This window comes from Girardinichthys multiradiatus, chromosome 7 (genome assembly GCF_021462225.1).
Source record: "Girardinichthys multiradiatus isolate DD_20200921_A chromosome 7, DD_fGirMul_XY1, whole genome shotgun sequence".
NCBI classification, from domain to species: Eukaryota; Metazoa; Chordata; class Actinopteri; order Cyprinodontiformes; family Goodeidae; genus Girardinichthys; species Girardinichthys multiradiatus.
Genome location: NC_061800.1, coordinates 17,489,095 through 17,513,414, shown reverse-complemented (window position 1 = coordinate 17,513,414; position 24,320 = coordinate 17,489,095). Strand labels below are relative to the sequence as shown.

Here is a 24,320-nt window from a genome sequence, read left to right as displayed (position 1 = left end):
TCTTTTGCTTTCTGCCACGTCTCTGTGGTTTCCATACATTTTCCCCTGTCCAATCAACGTCTTTATCAAAGTGTGCTGTTATTCGGAACAATGCCTGAAACAACCTATTGTTTTTTCAGATTTCAGAGAGAAATAAATGTACAAAATGTGCCGGTGTCATCTTTAAATAAGGGTCATCTGATTGGCATCTGTTTCTTTAAAGAATGAATGAACTCAGCGACTGAACTCAACCCTATTATTTTGAACAAGCCTTTTTCAATCTATTATTTAACTACACATACTCAGGAGCATGCATAAAATTAATGTTGGTTTTCTTTCACTCTACTACACCTACTAGTAAATTATTTACCATGTGGCAATATGATTTCTACCAAGAACAGTGGTTGATCTCGTTAGTCTTGCCTGACTCCTATTCTTTTAAATGCAACTGTACAAGACACTGTGTATCAAAAAGCAGTTAATGATTACCATCTGTCAGAGTCAGTTTTCTGCAGGTGCATGCGAGTGCTCCCAGGCCAAACTATTGCAACTTTTTGACTTAGGAAACATTTCAAACATCTGAGAAAGGGCCCAACTTAAATAAATCTACAACAGATTGCCTGGACCTACATGTGCGTGGTGCTCTGTCCAGCTGACACAACACAGGGTCAGAGATGAAAAGAGGATGGGGTTCAATGTAGATCAGGTCCACATGGCCTTCAAACGGGGCTTCGAAACAGCAAAAACATCTAACACCCCTGCTTGGTACACCCCCATGAAATCCAATTAGGTACCTGACACTTGGGTCTCATACATGAAAGAGTCTGTAATAATAGTTAAACTACTAAACAACATTTGCAACTGTGCAACATTTCTTTTCCCTTTCCCCCCTTTTAAAGAATAAAAACTGGAGCTTGATACACAGATTGTGGTCTTTATTTTAAAATTTCCAAAGAAAGAATAAGTGAGATGAAATTATGCAAAATGGAACGGTGGAAAATGTATTTTATAGCAGGCAGGGGTCCCTGTTGGGTTCCCTCAGGGCGTGCTGTGTTTAAGCTGGTCCAGTTTGCGTCGCAGCATGTTGTAGTTGTCTCTGGTCCCAGGAGCCTCAGGGTCCAACTTTAGAGATAGCTCATAGTGCTTCTTGGCCAGCTCCAGCTTCCCCCAGCGATGATACAACACAGCTGAGGATAAACACAAGACTTCTTTAAGCTGACAGGGATGCAGCGGTTGTTTCAACCCCTTTAAAACCAGTAGCCTGCTCAGTAAAGTAAATGTTTTCTTTTTAGTTTTTGATTTCTCAGACTCTCCTGACCCACAAAATCAAAATTACTGTGGCTTTACCTAAATTGCCATGGCAACTGGCAGCATTTGGGTTGATCTGAAGGGCGTGAAGAAAGAAGCTCTCAGACTCCTAAAAGATTGAAAAAAAAAAAAAACATCGTTTCTATTAGTAACAAAAATAATACAAATCTTGACCTAAAATGAGATGAATAATTTTTTTTACATGTATTAAAAAGCAGCTAGGTTGATTTTTCAGCCATGTTGACTGACCTTGTATTTTTGTAATTTCCCCAGGACATTCGCCAGTGAAAACATGATGGTGTGGTCATTGGGGAGGAGCTTCAGAGCCTCTCGACCAATAAGCTCTGCTTGGTCCTGGTTACCTTGAAGAAAAACAGAAACATGTTCTGAAAAATCAAACTACATTATGAGACCCCAAGAGTATCCTAAAAACAATGCAAGCACAAGGCTAAGGATAAAATAAGGACGATGCCAGAATGTTACAATTACAAATGTGAAAATATTTTAGATACAGTACCTTGCAAAAGTATTCATACCACTCGTCACACAACAACCACGAGCTTTATTGTATTTTCCTGGAATTCTACGTGATGAATCATTTTATTTACAAATAAACATCTAAAAAGCCTGCATATGTATACAGCCTCCTTTACTCCGATACGCATAAATAAAATCCAGTGCAGCCAATTCCCTTTAGTAGTCAACTACTATAGACTAGTATGTAGTATAAAGGCCTCAGAGGTTTGTTAGAGAACATTATTGGACAAACAGCATCATAAAGACCAAAAACCACAGCAGACAGGCCAAGGATAAAGTTGTAGAAAGGTTTTAAATCAGGGTTAGGTTATAGAACAATATCTAAAGCAGCACTGTTCAATCCATCAATGGAAATGTTCAACTGCAAATTACCAAAGACACTGCTATCAATCTAGACTTGCAGGCTGGGAATGGAGAATTATTTAGAGAAGAAACTAAGACCCCAAGGTAACTCTGGAGGAGCTGCAGAGATCCACAGCTCAGGTTGAGAACTATTAGTTGTAAACACCACAAATCTGTCCATTAAGAAAGACTAGCCTTATTTGTTTGCCACAAGACAAGTAAGGGATCAAATAAGATCAGAATTAAACTTTTTGTCCTACATGCAAAATGGTGCTTGGCAGAAAACTAACACCCTGAACATGAAACATGGTGATGACAGCAACATCCTGTAGGGATACTTTTCTTTAGCAGGGCAAGGGCGCTGGTTAGAGCTAATGTGAAGAAGGATGGCAAAGGACTTAAGACTAGGGTGACGGTACAACAACACTAAACATAAAGCCAGAGCTACAATAAAATGGTTTAGATGAAAGTATATTAATGTGTTAGAAGGGTCCAGTCAAAGCCGAGACCTAAATCTAAATGAGGATTTGGGCCAAGACTGATGTTCATAGATGTTGTCCATCCAATCTGTCTGAGCTTCAACTATTGTGGCAAAAAAAAAGTTTTACAAATGGTAGTTATACCCCATAAGACTTTTCTGGGCTTATCAAGCTAAGGCTGCACGATGTTAGAAAATCTTGCGATGGTGATTTTATTATTTGCGATATATGCCTATTTTCTTCTTTCCTCTCTTTCTCATCTGTGCTTCCATCACTAGGTGACCTTAGCATTTTGGGTGATGTCATTTGTGTCCAATGTGAGCATCTGCTGCCATGAGACTCCATCTGGCTAAATATTACATTATCATGTAAAATGCAAGTGCATGATAACACTCAGTCATCAATAACTGCACTCCAAACAGTCCTTTGTAATGAGAATATTGCACAAATGGATATTGTGATCACAATATATTGTACCGCCTTATTTGCAGCTGTAATGTGCAGCTCTAATCAGAAAATGGTTGTGTGTTGAGTGTTCAATCAGGAGGGATGAGTCCAAATGCACCCCACACTTTTTAGATTTTTGTTTGCCTTGTCCACTTCTCAATTAAACACTGCTTTGTGTTGGTCTGTAACATAAAATCCCAATAAAATACATTGCAATGTGTTGCTGTAACATGACAAAAAGTAAAAAAATAAAAATAAAAACAAAGCTATACAAAGGGACCCTCTCTGATTTATTGGTAAACACTATCTAAAGCTTTTTTTTCCCCCGTCACACATGGAGGAGTGGTTTAGTCTCCTAATTACAGCTGAATGCAAGGCCCACTGAGTTATTGATCTGTGTCACAGATCTGTCTGATGTCTGCCCAGAAATGGAGAAAGAAGAGGCAGACAAGAGAGAAAGAGGGCAAAACAATGGTAGTCATCTCCTGACTCACGACCTGTGCCCTCCACACACAGCCTGCCAACATCTGATCATGTTTGTGTTATACGAATCAAAAGAGTGAGGGTGAACGGCAAACAATATTTCCATCATTTCAAAATAACCCCTAATGTTTAGCTTTTTGTATTTTTTATGGTTTACTGGAGGTTTAAGGAGACAGGCAGAATTATTTGTGTTGAAATTTTTGGGGAGCAAACTGCGGCAGGGGAAACTCTGAGGGGGCGCTGTACTGGCTGTGCTTGCCCTTTTTTGATCAGGAAACACACTGGGCCCTGATTGGACAGTTCCAGTGCCCTCCTGGGAGACTCCGCCCTCGTGGGAGCAGCTTCTGACAAAAAGGCTCGAGCGTTTGAAAATCAGAGCATTCTCCACACGGCAGGGAAGAGTGCCTCCAAAACTCAAAACACAAAAGCTTTAATACATAAATTTCAAGCATTGGTGGTTCCTGCTCTTCCGGTCTAATCTTGTTGGCCATTTAGATTTCCTGCATTTCTGAAAACAACAAGGGTGTGTTTGTGTGTGTTTGGCTGTTAATGCTGTAACAAAGCTGCATTCAAAACACACATCTTTTGTATAGACATCTGACTCATAAATTTCCTTTTTTTAGCACCAAAAATAAGGCAGGTTGAAATGTATTTCGTGTTTATGAGGGTAAAAGTAAAAGTTGTAATTGTATGTGTGTATTTTTTTTTCACTTTACCAGTGTTGTCCAGCAGAATGACCATGTTGTTCCAGGCCAGGCTGTGATCAGGTTTAAGCATGGTGGCATTCCTCCATGCATTCAGGGCATCCACATGTCTGTTCTGATCAGCATACTATCACAACATGGCAGAAAGACCATTATAAATGTGTTTTATATTTGGAGAAAGCTTCAAATAATAATATAAAACAGACAAATTTGATCTATTTGGTTTATTTTAACTGTGCCGTGCCTTGCAGAAGTATTCACACCGCTTGAAGTATTTTTTTGGGACAGACCAGCACTACTGGGTGTTAATCTGTAACATAATTTTGAAGTGGAAGGACACAAATGGTTTTCCACATTTTTACAAATACAAAAAAAATGTGCTATGCATTTATATTTTGCCCGTATGAGTCTGCATTTTCTAAGCCCACCTTTCACTGCAGTTATAGCTCTAAGTCTTTCCACATATAACTAATTAATTTTTGATTTTCTTCTTTGCAAACCACCTTCTGTTGAGTCAGATGGGATGAAAAGAAACTGAACAGCAATTTTTAAGTTGTGCAACAGATTCTCAATCGAATTATTGTCTGGGTTAGCCGTGAGAGCTGGATCAAGGACTGTAGCCTATGTACAGGTCCTTCTCAAAATATTAGCATATTGTGATAAAGTTCATTATTTTCCATAATGTCATGATGAAAATTTAACATTCATATATTTTAGATTCATTGCACACTAACTGAAATATTTCAGGTCTTTTATTGTCTTAATACGGATGATTTTGGCATACAGCTCATGAAAACCCAAAATTCCTATCTCACAAAATTAGCATATTTCATCCGACCAATAAAAGAAAAGTGTTTTTAATACAAAAAACGTCAACCTTCAAATAATCATGTACAGTTATGCACTCAATACTTGGTCGGGAATCCTTTGGCAGAAATGACTGCTTCAATGCGGCGTGGCATGGAGGCAATCAGCCTGTGGCACTGCTGAGGTCTTATGGAGGCCCAGGATGCTTCGATAGCGGCCTTTAGCTCATCCAGAGTGTTGGGTCTTGAGTCTCTCAACGTTCTCTTCACAATATCCCACAAATTCTCTATGGGGTTCAGGTCAGGAGAGTTGGCAGGCCAATTGAGCACAGTGATACCATGGTCAGTAAACCATTTACCAGTGGTTTTGGCACTGTGAGCAGGTGCCAGGTCGTGCTGAAAAATGAAATCTTCATCTCCATAAAGCTTTTCAGCAGATGGAAGCATGAAGTGCTCCAAAATCTCCTGATAGCTAGCTGCATTGACCCTGCCCTTGATAAAACACAGTGGACCAACACCAGCAGCTGACACGGCACCCCAGACCATCACTGACTGTGGGTACTTGACACTGGACTTCTGGCATTTTGGCATTTCCTTCTCCCCAGTCTTCCTCCAGACTCTGGCACCTTGATTTCCGAATGACATGCAGAATTTGCTTTCATCCGAAAAAAGTACTTTGGACCACTGAGCAACAGTCCAGTGCTGCTTCTCTGTAGCCCAGGTCAGGCGCTTCTGCTGCTGTTTCTGGTTCAAAAGTGGCTTGACCTGGGGAATGCGGCACCTGTAGCCCATTTCCTGCACACGCCTGTGCACGGTGGCTCTGGATGTTTCTACTCCAGACTCATTCCACTGCTTCCGCAGGTCCCCCAAGGTCTGGAATCAGCCCTTCTCCAGAATCTTCCTCAGGGTCCGGTCACCTCTTCTCGTTGTGCAGCGTTTTCTGCCACACTTTTTCCTTCCCACAGACTTCCCACTGAGGTGCCTTGATACAGCACTCTGGGAACAGCCTATTCGTTCAGAAATTTCTTTCTGTGTCTTACCCTCTTGCTTGAGGGTGTCAATAGTGGCCTTCTGGACAGCAGTCAGGTCGGCAGTCTTACCCATGATTGGGGTTTTTGAGTGATGAACCAGGCTGGGAGTTTAAAGGCCTCAGGAATCTTTTGCAGGTGTTTAGAGTTAACTCGTTGATTCAGATGATTAGGTTCATAGCTCGTTTAGAGACCCTTTTAATGATATGCTAATTTTGTGAGATAGGAATTTTGGGTTTTCATGAGCTGTATGCCAAAATCATCCGTATTAAGACAATAAAAGACCTGAAATATTTCAGTTAGTGTGCAATGAATCTAAAATATATGAATGTTAAATTTTCATCATGACATTATGGAAAATAATGAACTTTATCACAATATGCTAATATTTTGAGAAGGACCTGTACATGGGTCGCGTGCTTTACCCCTGCGCCACCGCCACGCTCAGACATGCTTTGATCTAAGCCGTAACTTTGTAGGTCTAGCTGTGTGTTTAGGGTTGTTGCCCTGCTGTAAGGTGAACCGTTTCAAATCTTTTGCAGCCTGTAACAGGTTTTCTTCCAGGATGGACCTGTAGCTCCATCTTTCTTCCCATCAACTCCGACAAGATCCCAAACCCCGCGTTTGAGAAAAGAATTGCAACAGACCGATGCCGCCATCCATCTGATGTATTCTTAGGTCTTCGTGATGCTGTTTGTTTGCTAATGTTCTTCAACAAGCCTCTGATGACAGTTGATTTAACTGGATGTTATTTAGGGGCTGAATACAAATGCACACGATAGGATTCAAATGTGTTTTTGGTGAAAAATTGAAATTTTTCTTAAGTTTACAGAAGCACAGTCTGTTTTGTGTTGGTCCATCGCATGAAATCCTAATAAAATCCACTGATGTCTGGCTGTAACTCAGCAACATGTGAAAACTTTAAGGGGTGTGAATACTTTTGCAAAGCCCTGTAACGTGATTTAGTTGGTGTTTTTAAACGGAGCAGCTGACTGAGGAAACCTCACCAGGCGGCCCAGGTTATAGTAGCAGTCTGGATATTTTTTCCGGTAGTGAATGGCGTTCCAGTAACTCTGCTCTGCTGCCTCAAACTTCCTGAGACTGTTCTGAACTATACCAAGGTTCATCCATGCAGCAGCAAAGTCAGGTCTACACACATTTAAACAAGAGAAAAAGAATTACTGATTTAATAAAATAGATAACAGTTTAGATGAATCGGGGAGGTTATTTAATTTTTTTTAGGTCAACATACTGGACGGCAACAGCTTTAGACAGGAGCTGCTCTGCCTCAATGAGTTCATTCTTCTCCTTTAGGATGTTTCCAAGGTTGTTCATTGCATGGACGTAGTTCGGATGTAGTCTGATAGCCATAAACAACATGCAACACAGGTCAGTTTCCTTGTTTTTCAAGGAAAGCTCTATATATTGTAGTTGCTTGTAAAAAAGCATACCTGACAGCCTCTCTGTAGTACTTAACAGCAGCAGAAGTGTTTCCTCTGTCAGCCAGGTTTTTACCAACATTATAATGCACCTGAGGCAAATGTCAGCATACAGACTTATCCCAACACAGAGCAGAAATGAGGCAGGACATTTTTTTATTTTTTTACCTTGGCATTGAGTGGACAGACAGACAGGGCACTGGAGAAAAGGCTTTGTTCTGAACGCCACTGGTGACTGCGGAGGGCACAGCGGACTACATACATACATAACAGCGCAAGCAGCATGATGCATGTCAATTTCTGGAAAAAGACACCAAAAATAGATATTGAACAATTGCATAACAAACAACTGCAATATTCAGCTAAAAATACCAACAACATAGCAATAATATCTGTAAAATGTGTAAAAACATGTGTAACAGGGCTTAAAATTAGTTCCTATTTTACTGCAGTAGCATCATCTGAAAATTTCAACCTGAGATTTAGTTAAAAGCCATTATTTCTTAACAGGGGACCTTGTTCCCTAGTTCGATAAATGAAGGTTTTTAAAAACATTTTCATTGTAAAATTACGCTGCTGCTTAAAGGCTTTTTACACATATTTAACAATAAATGAGGGAAAGATGTGTAAATCTTTACCACATTTATGATAAATACTTTAGTCATTTATCATATTTCTCTCCACATCAATGTATTACTAAACCAAAACACAAAAAAGCTGAATAAAGCACCAAAGTCAGTGGTCTAAATCTTTAAAAAAAAAAAGAAAAAAGAATGGGCCTTCTTGTAAAGATTTCTTTTGCAGCACTAGTGGCTTTTACGTTTGTTATATTGAAAGTGGGCAGACAGGAAGTGGGGTGATGAGAGAAACCAGGGACAGCTGCATCAAAGACTGAAGCCTCCGTAAATGGGTGCTGCGTTCTACCACTACACCACGCGCCACGCCCCTGGAAAGTCCACTCTTAACGTCATATTGTTATTGTTGACTGATTTAACAGGGGGAAGATTAACACGACACCTTGTATTTGATCCACCGGTAGCAGCAGTGTCCGAGGGAGTAGGCCAGCAGTAGGCAGTATCCGGCTGAGGACAGGTAGAGCACCCTCTCAGCAACGACAAAGCCAACTCTAAAAAAAATGTTACATGCAGGCAGAAAAGGGACCACTAACAGCACCAGACCCAAGGTCAGCGTCCTTTAAGAGAGGAGTGGAAATAAAACTAAATCAATGTCACACTATGATTGATCAATTAGAGACTGATAAGTGATTTTCTTTTTACTACAGTAGCTATGAAGCTTACATTATAATGAAGTTAAAGACAGAAGAGGCCAACATATGCTTTGTGTCGTCTACAGTAAGCCTTAGTGGGCTCTGCCAGCTTACCTCCTCCTCTGGATGTCCGGCGAGCATAAGGCTTGGCTTATCAAGCCTATCAGGACACACCAGAGCAGCAGCAGCCAAACCACCCTCCAATCAGTGGCTGACTTAATGAGAGGCACACAGCCCATGGACCAATCAAAACACAGCCACCAGGGACACAGCAGCAGCCAGGCATTGAGAGAGTAGTAGTAATTATAGTTCACTATCTGCCAATCACAAAAAAAAAAACAGAACAAGGAAAGGGATAAAATGAGAGAGAGCAGAGAAAGAAAAGAGAATGAGATTATATTCAACTTTAACCCTAAAGTAGGTGTTTTTTACTTAGTGGTAATGGAGTAAAGCCTGTAAAATACCAATAAATAAAAACACTGAAGATCTTTAATTTTTGGAAAATGTTGCAAGCCATGTATCCTTTTCACCTCGCAATTATAGCTACTATTCTACAGTTCATTCATCTCTCACATAAATCCTAAAGAAAACACATAGTGTAGTTAAAAGGTCGTGATGTGATTAAATGGCAAAGGTTCTAGTGGTATAATTACTTTTTCACGGCACCACATGTTCTACAGTTCAACTTTGAAAAAAATTATTTTAAACTCACTTTACAACTGAATGGAAAAGCTGCCAGCATAACAGGTCTTTTACTGTCAAGCTCAAAGTTGTGTTATTGCCAACATACAAACTGACACCGTGGTCCAGCTGCAAACTTTCAAGGAAACTCTGAAGAAACATCATCTAGAGGTGGCCCATGTTGTTGTGTATTTCATCTGTATTTTCTGGGCACTTTTGATGTCCAGGTACTAGCATACACTGTTTCATATTGGTTTTGGACTGGTTTCAAATTCTAATAGTCAACATGTTTTCACAATGAAACATTTTTTTGTCACGTACTTTCCAGAAGACCATGGCAGCTTACAAATACAGATCAAATACATAGAAAATTAAGACATTATAAAAAGTTTCACAATCTCTCTGGTGCCTTATTAATTTATGAAATCCACACGATCCACAAAGAAGCCAACTGTGAAGCTTGACATCAACTAGCCTCTGGATTTTTAGATGCAATCAATGGCAAATTCACTCTTCTTATCTTTGCACTACGTTTGTAAATATTTCGTTTTTTATTCATTTAGAAACTCTGAATAAAAAAATGCTGAAAAACATTCTCCATACTTATCCTAACTGGCCAAGTACTTTTTCACTTTCCAAGACTCTGTGGTAGAGTTAAACAATTTCAGGAAAATATTTCATTTTGATACAATTGCTGTGATAACGATATCGATTATGAATAGCCCTGTTTTTTTTTTTGGACACTTCTTTCTGTACAATTACACAAAGTCCTCCAGCAGCTGCAGATTCCCAGTCATGAAATAAAGATTCCTGGTGTGAGAATTAAAGAACATTAGGGTCCATTCAACAGCCAAATTGCAGAATGTGAATGACTCCCGACTGAAATACTACCCCCTGACACCTATTGTATCCAAACAGTCCCCTCTGACTGCAAATGTTAAAGCCAAGTCTTCCCCAGGCGGCATTTTATAAAAGAAGAAGTCCCTTTGAAATTCACAATCATATAAGAATTTCCAGGATAAAACTGGGTCTGAGTATTAATTAATGATTTATTGTTGCCTCCTTTAAAAAGCTTACTTACTCTAGTAAATACATTTTCTTCAAAAGAAGCAGGGTTGTCTACTTCTGTGAATGCCGGTGGTCCTGTGCCCATAATCCTCCAGCGAGCATAGAGCATTAAAAGTCCTCCAAGACTCATAAGACCCAGTCGTTTCAGCAAACCCATCTGAACAATCTCCCCTAGCTGTGGAAATATTACCAACTGTTAGCAAGAATTAGTCTTCCACAACAAGCAATGATTCATCAGTGACAAACTCAGATTCTTTCAGCTTTATAAAATGCAATATATGAGATGTGGCATTAATTATGTAAGGGAGACATCTTTTTTGACAGAAGACATGAAGAATACATTTAAACTCACATCAGGAGGATTCTTCCTGAAGAGCAGCCTGTGGCCAAGTTCATACACATTAACATTACAGATCAGGAGAACATCAAAGGCCGTGTTCACACCCTGAGGGAAGATACATCCTTATAGGTTATCCACAACACTGATCTTTTACTCATTACATACACAGTTTAGGATCGTCCATGTAGGACTAAGAGTGACACAATCACAATATTCTCTCACATTTTTAGGACAGCAGAGATTAAACTAACTCTAAAACATAAAAGACTTCATACCAAGACAGTGATGCCTTGTTCTTTACAAAGCATTGCAGCAGCACACAGCACGAGGCTGACTACAACCCACCGGACAGAAAACCTGTCATCTCTGTCACTCCCTGAAAGCACAAAGACACACTGGTTACAGGCGATTTGCAGGGTTCCTGCATGCTTATATTTCTAGATTTTTGGACATTTTAGTCCAGCCTCCATTTGATAATCTACCTTGAAAATGCTTTTACACAGTAGCCAGGTTTCATAAGCATTTTGTGTATGTTCCATAGACCAGGAAATAAGACATGGTTTCTGATTTAGCAGTTTGTAAAGAGCTTTTCTGGCATTTGGGCTGAGATCAGTTCAGCTTAATGTCTTTGAAGCCAATACCATTCAAATCAGGACAGATTCTCTAAAGTACAGTTTTTGACCTTTGATACCTTTATACTGTTAGAGAATATTTAAAACAATGGCTGTTTCAGAGCAGAGGATGGAGCTCCAGAGGTCTCTAAGGTTGAGTCCAGCCACCCTACATCAGAAGCTCATTTTGGCTGCTTGTATCCTGGATGTCGTTATTTTGGTCTTGATCAGTATCTCATGTCCAAAGGTGAGAATCAGAACATAGATGGACCGGTATTTTAAAACCGGTGCTCTTTTGCTCAGCTCTTTCTTCACCTCAACAGACTGGAGCATTGCTCTCATTACTGACGCGACCCCAATGTGTCTATCCATTTCCTACTTCATTTCACCATCCCTGGTAAACAAGACATTGAGATACTCCGCTTAAGGCAGAGGCTGAAGGAGCAGTTCACCTTTTACTGGTTGAGAACCATGAACCCAAACTTGGAGGAGCTGACTCTCATTCCAGCCGCTTCACACATGGCTGTGAACAGCTTCAGTGCACGCTGGAGATCATGGCTTGAAGAAGCCCTCAAAACCACATTATTTCCAAAAGGCAAAGAATGAGACACTGAGGTTCCCAGACCAGACTTCTCCTCTCAATGACTATGCCTCAAGTTCCTGCCCATAAACACCGCAAACAGGATCGGTGAGAAAGGGCAGCTGTGTCAGAATGCAACCTGCACTAGGAACAAGCTCGACTTTGCGTTGAGAATGCTGACACAGCTTTAACTCACTATATACGAGTATTAAACAGAACCTAAAGGGCACCCAGATGCTCCGTACTGCCGCAAAATGCCAAATTGTCTTGCTGAAAAATCCCTGTTGTTTCATCTTCAGATATTTCTCAAAAATGTCCTGGTAAATTTCTCCATTCTTCCCTCCTTCAACTACATGAAGTCTGGCAGAACCATATGTTGAACAACAGCCTAACACCATGATGTTCTCTGAACATCACAAGTGGTATGCTGTTTTAGGGTGATGTTCAGGAACATTCCTACTGCAAACAAAGTGTGTGCAAGGACATACAAAGACTTCAACATTGGTCCCATTTGATCAGAATATATGCTTGTAGTATTTCAATGAGTTGTCCAAACGTTCATTTCAATATGCCCAGTAGAAATATATTTACTGAGAAAAAGGTTGACATGATCAAGAATAATTGTTTTCTCACTGTATTTGTAGAGGAACTCAAAAGCCAAAATACTGTTGTCTAATATGTTAAAATTAAGTTATAAAGTAAAAATTTAAAAGTCTGTTTGGAAATATTCCGTTTTTTTCCCATAATTGGGCTGACCTGAACAATAGGAAAACAAGTTCCTTACATTTCAAGACTGTCCAAGAACCCTGAATTTATTAAAGATTAGAAGCATTTCAATGTTTGCAGTTGAATAATGTTGATGCTGCCTAATGAGCTATCAGAAAGTTGAATGCATTATGAGGCAAGTTTCACTGTGTAACCAAGGTAAAATACTTGTACTGGATACCTACCGTTGTTAAAAGCTTTGCAGTATGTGAGAAAAGATAGCTGAAAGAATAGAGCGCATAAAAGGTCCGCTCGACCCACGACGCCTGCCACCTTATTGAGATCAAAAAGAAAGGAGAGAAACCACAAGACAAGCAGCAAGGGTTAAATCTGACTAAAAATAATATGCTTGGATTCATTACAAAAAAAATCATGATACTTTTAACAATACTTGCGCTACATTCTTCGAAACTGGGCATGCCTCCTTAACAAAAATATGAGAAAACTCATTACCAGCATGCTTACTGTTAGTGTGTGTATTGTGTATGGGTACAGTATGGCTGGCATCCTGGGGTTGCCTGCTTTGATTCATACAGCAGGCCTTAGCCCACAGTCTGCCTTCCTCCCACCAACCCCCCCAGGTCTTACCCAGTCCTTGCTCTGCATGATGAAAGAGAACGTTAAGGGGGAGGACTGCTGCCTCCCAGCCAGGTTTTACTGCAAAAACCACAGATACTGGCAGGTCAATAAGAACCCCAACATAGATCATATGGCTGCATACACCTTGACCCCGCGTTACCCAGCTAAGACAGGGTTTTTGTTCTAGGCATAGAGACAATGGACGTTTAGCGCTGAAACCTCTGGACTTCTTTTTCAAGATGCCATGTGTCCTAGGGGAATTAACGTTGTAAAAAGTTTATTTGTTGCCCACAAATGTGAGCAGATCCAGGCTGAAACGTTTATAATGAAGGCTGGTTAAGCTAAAGTTAAAAACAAAAAAAACAGCTGCAGCAGCTTAATATTCTAAAACTGTCACGATAAATAATAAGAAAATTATTTTTGGCCAAACAAATGTGCTTATTAGTTACAAATAAACCAATCCAAGTTTAAATTTCACATTGTTGCACAGATGTTTTTATGTTGCTGAGGGGTGCAGACACTACAAATTAGTGAATTATTCCCAGCCCGTTTCTGACTCTACCTTTTATGTTTGTTGAGCTCTGCCCACGATGTTGCTCTCCCTGGGGTCATTTTGCCCCCTCAAAACTGTATAGTTTTGCAGTTTTGGTTGTTTCACAGCTGCCTTTTCCCAGGTAAGAAATGATGCTGTTTACTACACAATGTTTTGTAACAAACATGCCAAATTCTAACGACCAGGGGCCTTTTGGCGCTCCTCCTCTCCCATTTCTGTCATCTTTACTTGTACTAACCTACCAATACAAGACTGCACAACTGCCTTCAAAACGTACTAAAGCACACATTAGTCTGGAAGCATTACAAAAAAAAATTATACTTGCAAAGTGAAACATTGCCAAACTATTCCAAAAGAAAAACAAACATTGCCTTTCTATTATATTGATTTAGTGATAATTTGTACCCAAAAACCTAATTCAATGATATCTCTGATTAACTGCAAACATTCTGCATCAGTATAAAAAATGTTTAAGCTTTTCCACCACTGAAAAAAAAGGAAGTCCCATTTCAAAACCTCATCACTGCTGATTAAAGATGTGCTATCTTTCATCTATGACTAAAACTCATAATTGTTCAGTAAGGACTGAGAATTGCTCAAACATAATTTACCTACGGGTTATGCCCTAACCTCTCCTGCAGAAGATCTTTAGAGATAAACTTTGTTGTGCACAAGTTATTAAAGAGTTATTTCCTACATCTTTATACTTTGCATCAAGAAGCACAATATCTAGAGCTGTTGATCAATATTTCTTTAGGCTTGCTGAAAGTCTTTCAGGGAATTTCTTTTAACATTAAACTAGCTGCTTTTCATCCATTTTCAGTTCGATAGCCAACCAACTTTAGAGGATTATTTTTGTGAGGTTTTTTTTGTAAAGCTGCTAAACTTTGATCTACAAAGCATACAACTATTCATAAAAAATGATTCAACGATCAAAGTCATAAAGCAGTGCTATGTCTACACATGACAGACTGACATTAAACTGGATCTTTAGGCACGTTGTAACTAGCAAAAGTGAACCTGTAAACATGAAAGGCATGCTTTGACTACACTGAAATAAACCTTCATGCCCTGGAACTTAATTATCCTGAAGCCTTCATCTTCCCTGGGCAGCATGTCATGTGCATTTCCACAGAAAAGGACCGTGTGCCATTTATGTAAATTGCACTCGCTGACACCTAGATGGTCGTTCATCCTGAAAACTGCCTGCAGAGATGTTGCTCACTCCTACTCTGTGCAAAGGTGCAACTGTGACAAGGTTTATATACAAGTTACCAATGCAGACTTTCCCATTCACTCACAGTTCAAGGCAGGGAACATGAGCTTCGTTTAGGATGACAAGAAGGTGCTCAACAGCGAAGGTTTGTGTTCCTTTTACAGTGGTTACTCTCCGAAATAAGATTAAAGTCTCCAATGTTTAAAAAGATTAACCAAATGTTCTTTTGCATTTAAAATCTGTTATGATCCACATTTCTAGGATGTGTGAATGTTCTTTTTTGTCCCTCGGAAAACAGACGCTGTAAAACATTCTAACAAAAACCGTTTAAAATCCTAAAACAATATTATGACTAGAGGATTTGTGGTTGAAACTCTGTTACAGTTACAATGTTAACAAAAATATAAACATAGAGGAGATTAAACTGTGATGAAAGGAACATAATGCTGAGATTATTTTAAAACTTTTTTTAGCACCCTCCCTCCATACAGCTTCACCCCAAAAGATTCAGGTAACACCAAAAGTACCACCTTACTACCAGAACCTTGCCCTGTGTCCAGTTTCTATCCAGGTAATTTGTTGTTACTCCCTTTGGTCAGGAGAGTCTTAAAAATGACATACATGGCATTTAAAAAGGTTTTATTTTTATTCAAATATATGTTTTTAAATTGTACGAAGATTTGACCAGTTAAAAAAGGAAAATTAATTTAACTGTAAAATTAGCAACTCCAGTTTCAATGATGTAGAGCGTAACTGTTTGCAGGACTCCTAAAGAACAGTTTAAATTTGACATTCCTATAAAATATTTCAAACAAGGTAGAAAATATATTTCTTTCATTAAAATGTTATATTACTTAGAACAGGGGTGTCAAACTGAAATACACAGTGGGCCAGGAAGCCAGTCTTTATATTTTCTGAAAAATGTCTACAATTAAAGACATTTTTCCTTCTCTTTAGATATTACAACCCCTATTCCAATGAAGTTGGGACGTGGTGTAAAATGTAAATAAAAACAGAAAATGATTTGCAAATCCTGTTCCACCAATATGCAACTGAAATCACTACAAAGACAAGATATTTAATGTTCAATTTGATAAACTTTATTGTTCTTGTTCAAACATTCACTTATTTTGAATTTGATGCTTGCAACACAATCCAAATAAACTGGGTCATGTTTACCACTGTGTTACATCACCTTTCCTTTTAACAAAACTCAATAAGCATTTGGGAACTGAGGACACTGTTGAAGCTTTGTAGGTGGAATTCTTTCCCATTCTTGCTTGATGTAAAACTTCAGTTGCTCAACAGTCCGGGGTCTCCATTGTCGTATTTTCTGCTTCATAATACTCCACCTATTTTCAATAAGAGGCAGGTCTGGACTGCAGGCAGGCCAGTCTAGTACCTCTTTTACCACGAAGCCACGCTGTTGTAACACGTGCAGAATGTGGCTTTGCATGGTCTTGCTGAAATAAGCAGGGAAGTCACTTAAAAACACAATGCTTGGATGGCATCATATGTTGCTCCAAAACCTATAGGTACCCATCAGCATTGATGGTGCTTTTCCAGACGTGCCAGTTACCCATGCCATGGGCACTAACAAAACCCATACCATCACAGATGCTGGCTTTTGAAATCTGTGCTAAAAACAATCTGGGTAGTCCTTCTCCTCTTTGGCTGGTGGACATGATGCCCATGATGTCTGAAAACAATTTGAAATTTGGACTCATCAGACCGCAGCACACTTTTCCACTTCGCGTCAGTCCATCTCAGATGAGCTCGGGTCCAGAGAAGCTGGCGGCGGTTCTGGAAGTTTTTGTTACATGGCTTTTGCTTTGTATGGTAGAGTTTTAACTTGCACTTGTAGATTTAGCGACAAAGTGTGTTAACTGACAATGGTTTTCTGAAGTGTTCCTGAGGCCAGGTGGTGACATCCATTACAGAATGATATTGGTTTTCAATGCAGTGTTTCCTGAGGGGTCAAAGGTCAGGGCATTCAATGTTGGTTTTCAGCCTTGTAGTGTATTCAATTGCATATTGGTTGAACAGGATTTGCAAATCCTTGTTTTCTGTTTTCACTTACATTTTACACAACATTCCAACTTCATTGGAAGTGGAGTGTACAATCAACTTTTTCATATAGAAACAAACGCAAGTTTCGCTAAAGCATTAAACCGGGAACAAGTAAAACTTAATATTATAGGCATATGTGAATTCAAATGTCAAATAAAAGCCACATCTGTGGCAGATGCGGATCAGGCCAAATTTCACACCTATGATTTAATGCAATAGAAGAAACCTCTATGTGACTTTTTAATCTATTTAGCTAAGGCCAAAAATATAAGAATAAAACATAATTCAATTCAATTCAAAAATACTTTATTAATCCCAAAGGGAAATTAAATGTTGTTGTAGCTCATATTATGAAGGTTTCCTCAAAGAGCCGTTGTAGATGCTGATGGCTGTGGGCAGGAAGGATCTCCTGTAGCGCTCCGTCTTACAGCACATCTGAAGAAACCTCTGACTGAAGACACTCTGTTGTTGTAGGACAGTCTAATGAAGAGGATGATCAGGGTTCTCCATAATGTTCATCATTTTATGAAGAATCCGTCTTTCCACAATGATCTCCAGAGGTTCCAGAGGAGTCCCCAGAACAGAGCCAGCTTTTTTTATCAGCTTGTTGAGTTTTTTTAAGTCCCTGGCTCTGATGCTGCTTCCCCAGCAGATGATGGCAGAAGAGATCAGACTTTCCACAACAGACTTATAGAAGATATGCAGCATCTTGCTGCAAACACCAAAGGACCTAAGCTTCCTCAAGAAGTACAGTCTGCTCTGTCCCTTCTTGTAGATGGCTTCACAGTTGCATCTCCACTCTAGTCTGTTGTCCAAGTGAACACCGAGGTATTTATACTCCTCCACCACCTCCACTTCTTCTCCCATGATAGAAATAGTTTTTGACTTATTCCTGTTTCTCTTAAAATCTACAATCATCTCCTTTGTTTTAGTCACGTTCAAGATGAGATGATTGTTTCCACACCATGCCACAAAGCGGTCCACCACCTTCCTGTACTCAGCTTCTTGTCCATCTCTGATCCACCCCACGACTGCAGAATCATCCGAGTATTTCTGCAGATGACAGGAGTCTGTCTTGTACTGGAAGTCTGAGGTGTACAGAGTGAAAAGGAATGGTGAGAGTACAGTCCCCTTGTGGTGCTCCTGTGCTGCTGACTACCTGGTTAGACTCACAACCCTTCAGTCTCACAAACTGTGGTCTGTTTGTCAGGTAGTCTTTGATCCAGGAGATTGTTGAGGCCTCCACCTGAGTCTTCTGGAGTTTCTGACAAAGAAAATCAGGTTGGATTGTATTAAATGCACTGGAGAAATCAAAGAACATGATCCTCACAGTGCTACTGGCTTTGCCCAGATGACAGTGGGTTTGTGGAAGCAGGTGTATGATGGCATCTTCAACTCCAACTCCACAGCGATAAGCAAACTGAAGGGGGTCCTGATGGTTTACTGTTTGCTTACTCAGGTGGGCCAACAGGAGTCTCTCTAGGACCTTCATGATGTGAGATGTCAGGGCAACAGGTCTATAGTCATTGAGGACTGATGGGTGAGTTTTCTTTGGTACCGGAATAAGACAGGAGGTCTTCCACAACACCGGAACCTTCTTCTGGGCCAGGCTAAGGTTGAAGAGGTGCTGCAGAGGAGGATGCAAAGCTTGTTTCTGAACTGAACCTATTGAAGAATGTGTTCAGTTCATTGGCTCTGTCCAGACCTCCATCAGTCTGATCATCCTTCTGCTTGAAGCATGTGATCTTCTTCATCCCTGTCCACAAATCTCTGATATTGTTTTGCTGGAGCTTGCTCTCCAGCTTTTTCTTGTACACCTCCTTGCTGTCTCTTATCTTGACTTTAAGTTGCTTCTGTATAATCCTCAATAATTCTCTGTCTCCCTCTCTGAAGGCTCTTTTTTTCTTGTTAAGCAGGTCCTTCAGGTCACTGGTGATCCAAGGTTTGTTATTGGGGAAGCATCTCACGGTTCTGGTGAGGATGATGTTATCCACACAGAAGTTTATATAGTCGGTTACACAATCAGTCATGACATTGATGTCCTCTCCATGGCTGGCACAGTGCGTCCCAGTCTGTAGCCTCAAAGCAACCTTGCAAAGCTTCTTCAGCTTCCTGTGACCATTTTCTCACAGTCCTCTTTATTACAGGTTGTCTCTGAACAAGGGGCTTATATTTCGAACAGAGAAAAACAAGATTGTGATCTGATTTGCCTAGAGGAGGTCTTGCTGTAGAGATGTATGAGTCCTTGACATTTGCATAAAACAAATCCAATGTTTTGTTTTCTCTGGTAGAGCAGCTGACAAACTGTTGAAACGTTGGAAGTGTAGCAGAGAGTGAAGCATGGTTAAAATCACCAGAAATTGCCACAAAAGCATTGGGGTTTTGTGTCTGTAGCTCAGCAACAACTGAGCTGATGGCATCACATGCAGTGTCGGCAATAGCGGAAGGTGGAACGTAAACTGTTGCCAAAATAACACTGGTGAACTCTCTGGGTAAATAATATGGACAAAAACTTACTGTCAACAGTTCAATATCTGGACTGCAGAGATGACACTTCACAGTAACATGTCCTGGATTACACCATTTGTTGTTCACAAGTACTGCCAGTCCACCTCCTTTACATTTGCCGCTCCTCTTTAAATCTCTGTCTGCTCGTATGGTTAAAAAGCCCGGCAGAGAGACGATGGAGTCGGGGATATGATCCTGCAGCCATGTCTCATTAAAACACATGATACTGCATGCCCAGTACTCTGGCTGGGTCCTTTGTAGGGCTTGGAGTTCATCCAACTTGTTTCCCAACGATCTCACATTGCCCATCAAAATCGACGGAAGAGATGGTTTGAACTTCATCCTTCGCTCTCTTCTCTTAGCTCCTGCTCTGCATCCACGGCGTCTCCTTTTCAACTCATCAGGGATTTGGGGTTGTAGCTGAAGTTTTATTTGAACTTTTGAGATATTAATCAGCTGCTCCCAGTTGTAAGAAACAACCCCGTTGCCATGGCAATGCATCATAACAAATGTCCAAAAATAGAAAGTATTAATAAAAATTCTCCAAGCTGCATAGCATCCGACACTGGAGTGGACGTTCATCCAAAAAAAATCAACTGTATCCAACACAAGAGGAATAGTTCCCAAAAAAGAATAAATCAGAATCAAAAGTAACAGAGCTACTCCAACCTGCTGCCACCTTGAGCGGCGCAATTCTAGAAAACAAAACATTCAGTAGCATACTGTGAGCATGCAGCTGTTTATGCTCTGCATATGTGTTTTTATGTTCCACGCTCTTCCCGTAGTCCTTACACTTCCAGTAGTTCATCACACTTTGGAACTGTGTTGTTTTGGGTTGAGGATGTATTTAGTGTGTAATTATGTACAGAGCTAATGGATGAAATTATTTCAGGTCATAAGAGACATTCGGCAGTCGAAGAGCAGCCATAGGTTTACTAGCAAATACATCAAATACTGACACATCAGCCAAGTGGGGCAAAACTTGTTTTACGTTCATTCCTTTCCTTTGTTCCTTATTTCACTATCTGCAACAATCAAACCATAGCCTATAGTTGATATTCCCCTGCAATACGTCCAGGTCCTTCCAACTGTTTGTCTGATGCCAGTCAGATTGTTTAATCAGGAAGCAATTGTGAGTAATCCCGTCGAACCCGTAAAATCTAACATTATTGCATTCTCTTGAATCAATAAACCAAAACAGTGAAGATTTTTTTTTTGGTTTTGTTGTTAATCAAGTCCCTTGGTTGCCATAGAAATGGCAATGTGACAGCTGTGTGCACAACACTTTTTTATTGTTTCTGTGGTGTCAAAATGACCCCATGCGATTCTAGGTGTACATGGTCCTAACCATGCTATTTTAGATAACAAATAGGCGTCAAAGAGAGCCACTTTAGGAAAACTCATGACAAAAAGGGCCACAGGGGGTTACAGTTTAACAGAGAAACACAGAGTAGTAAACACTCAGAGCTCAGATTGGTTCCTTCGGTCTTCTAGTGTTTATCTGTTTTGAAGAACAAAATAACATTAGGACCTTTTACTATACTGTACATACATTCACTATTCTGTCTCCAAAGAATCAAGATTCTTTTTCTGCAATGTATGCAGAATTTAGGGTGGTTTGAAAGCAGTTTGCACTTCACCTGACAACCAAGTCAAAAATTCAATTTCATTGATTTTACTGTCCTAAAAATACTAAACCTAAAGTAGCTGAATTCTACTTACACTTTCTGTGTGAACTGGGTGTGCAGCAAAGAAGATGGCAGCAAGTAGAGAGGTCTTTGGAGCATGGTTCAATGTCCAACCCTTCTCATCATAGTCCAGTCCACCGATCAGTATAGCAAACACGTCAATCATGAGGACAGATATGACAGCATGGAGGATGATGTTTAGTACATGGAAGCCAACAGGGTGCAGGCCTCCTGCTATGAGGTAGTTTAACCTGCAACAGCAAAAGAAGAAAAACCCGATGCTAAATGTGTATTAGTCATAGTGAAGGTAAAATCAAGCAAATGTCCATTAGTGGGGTTAAAGGAAGTGTTAAAAGTAAAATGACAAGATATTGTGGTTGGAACCTGTTCAAATAGAATGCATCGGTTGTTATGCAATTGTTTGGCCATGTATCATTAATAGCAACCAACAACGGAGATATTTTGGCAATCAAACCAAAATTATTGTCAATTTTCCTTTCAAAGTTAGAAATAAACCAAATCCCTTTGTACTTAAGACCTTTGAAAAATGTCTGCAGTAATAGGGCCAGATAATTACAGGAGGAGCCCTAATATATTTTTTGGTATTTTGTGTGACAGACCAACACAAATTAGAACATTTATTGTGAATAAGAGACATTTTACATTATTTTTCTTCAGTCTCTCTCATCTCAAAAATGTTTGGTATGCATTTGTATTTGGACCCTGAATAACATCAAGCGCAAAGCAACTCCCTCAGAAGTCTGTAAATAGTATACATATATTTAATTTACTCTCAATATAAATGCAGCTGTTCTGTGAAGGCCTCACAGGTTTCTTAAAGGTCATTAGTGAGCAAAAAGCATTATGAAGACCTAGGACACACCAGACAGGTCACGGTTAAATTTATGGAGAAAATTGCTGGTGCCCATCTTGAGTTGCAGGAGAGAGCCTATACCAAGCACAGGTTGCCAGTCCACTGTTCAATGCATTATTGGAAAATAGAAAGACTGGCACACCTGCAAACTACCAAAGATGTGACCAAACTCACCTCAACAGACAAGCTAGAAAGAAGATTAATCAGAGAAGAAGCCAATAGACCTATGGCAGCTCTGAGGAGGTACAGAGATGCAAAGCTTATCTGGTGGAATCTGTTGACAACTATAACTCGTGCACTCAACAATTCTGGACTTTATCGAAGAGTTGAAAAAAGACAGCCATAGTCAAAAGAAAACCAAAAAATACCTGCTTGCAGTTTGCTATAAGCCTTAAAGAGGACACAGCAAACACGTAGGCGTAGGCACTTTGGTCCAATGAGGCAAAAATATAACATTTTGGGCTACATGCAAAAGTCTATCAGCCTTAACACGCTATCCCCACTATTAAACATTGTGGTAACAGCTTCATGTTTTGGAATACGTTTTGTCAGAAAATCCAGGAATTTGGTCAGAGGCTGGAAGTTCACCTTCCAGAAGGAAAGAAGGCCTAAAAATACAGGTTTATATCAAAGTATATTCCTGTGTTAGAATGGTCCAAATTCTAAACCTGAATCCAACTGAGTATCTGTGACAAGGCTTGAAAACTGATTTTCACAGATAGTTTCTATCCAATCTAACTAAACTTGACTTATTCTGCAAAGAGGAATGGGCCTACATTTTAGTTTCTAGACTTTTTGAAATTGGAAGAGATACACCTCAAAAAGACTTGGAGCTGTAACTGCAGCAAAAGGTGGTTTTCTAATGTACTAACCCATGCTGATTTATTACGTAGCCTTTTCACACTTTCAGGTTTGTATTTGTAAAAACTATATTGAAATATATATTTTTTCACCCAACAATTACATGCGACTTTGTGTCTGTTTTTTGCACAAAATCCCATAAAAACACATGAAAGTTTGTGGTGTTAATGTAACAAAATGTGAAAAGGTTTGAGTGGCACAAACATTTTTTGCAACTGGAACGACTCTGCTTTCATGATGTAATACAAAAGCTATTCTTTCATTTATCCTGTTCATAAATTACGAGAAGTCCTGTCAAGACGTTCTTGTAAATCAACAATTCTGACATGCACCCTCAATCACAGAGCTTACTTAACTTAGAGGAATTACCGGTCTAACAATCTTTAAGACAGTTTTCTGGAAATGATTAATCATCTTCACTCCTGGAGGTCTTTGTTTCTCAGATTTCAAACGGGCTGTATCACAGTCATAAAACCAACATCAGCCACTCTCTTTTGAGTTTTAAAGACTATTTAACACTATTTATCTGTATAGATGGTGGAGCAGAAGCCCTTCTGTTATCAGTGTTACAAAATCTTGCATTAGTATTTTAATACCCCTTCTTATGTGCACAAAATGTCTGTTATGCGAGGAGATGTGGATCAGCTTCTGCCTTTTATTTTGTTTTTTTAACAACATACTATAAAAAGTTCCTTTGAGGTCATATTATCTCACTGCAGTTTACTTTTCTTTGATCTTTCTCTCTCACTGAAAACAAATGTTTTTCTTCCAGAGAGGTGTCAAATGAAGGGATATGTGTGGATATGAGAGGTACATTGAGCCTAAGGCCAATTTTCAAATGTTATTATTCTTCTTCTCTTAACAACGCAGTTTTGCTGCGAACCTAATTTGGACCAGAGGAAGCTGTTGAGTGTTGTAGATGAAAACTATTTGACATTAATACATTATGCATAATGCAGACCTTTAGAGCGCTGCAATGATGACACTGACCAAATCTCTGAAGTCACAGAAGCACAGAAAATAAGTAGTGTTGCACAACATCCTACATGCAGCTGTTTAGAGAGGAAGAAAAATGTGTCACAACCATCAGAGATTTTTTGGCCACAA

General features: G+C 39.7%; 1 protein-coding gene across 3 annotated transcripts in view; it reads right to left on the bottom strand.

Moving 5' to 3' along the window:
• Positions 1–893: 893 nt before the first annotated feature.
• The window catches only part of tmtc4 (transmembrane O-mannosyltransferase targeting cadherins 4), a 29,958-nt gene continuing 6,531 nt past the window's right edge, over positions 894–24,320 (bottom strand). For 2 of the 3 annotated variants that reach the window (XM_047370671.1, XM_047370670.1), the window contains 15 exons: positions 21,513–21,729; positions 13,050–13,137; positions 11,184–11,284; positions 10,921–11,013; positions 10,582–10,743; positions 8,934–9,136; positions 8,570–8,744; positions 7,721–7,852; positions 7,565–7,644; positions 7,366–7,473; positions 7,121–7,262; positions 4,292–4,406; positions 1,537–1,649; positions 1,327–1,396; positions 894–1,166 (listed from right to left, as the gene is read on the bottom strand). In XM_047370671.1, coding sequence (XP_047226627.1) covers positions 1,018–1,166; positions 1,327–1,396; positions 1,537–1,649; positions 4,292–4,406; positions 7,121–7,262; positions 7,366–7,473; positions 7,565–7,644; positions 7,721–7,852; positions 8,570–8,744; positions 8,934–9,136; positions 10,582–10,743; positions 10,921–11,013; positions 11,184–11,284; positions 13,050–13,137; positions 21,513–21,729 — 1,948 coding nt within the window. In that variant the 3' untranslated portion in view covers positions 894–1,017. The remainder of the gene's footprint in view (positions 1,167–1,326; positions 1,397–1,536; positions 1,650–4,291; positions 4,407–7,120; positions 7,263–7,365; positions 7,474–7,564; positions 7,645–7,720; positions 7,853–8,569; positions 8,745–8,933; positions 9,137–10,581; positions 10,744–10,920; positions 11,014–11,183; positions 11,285–13,049; positions 13,138–21,512; positions 21,730–24,320) is intronic. The other variant, XM_047370672.1, reaches the window with a different exon arrangement.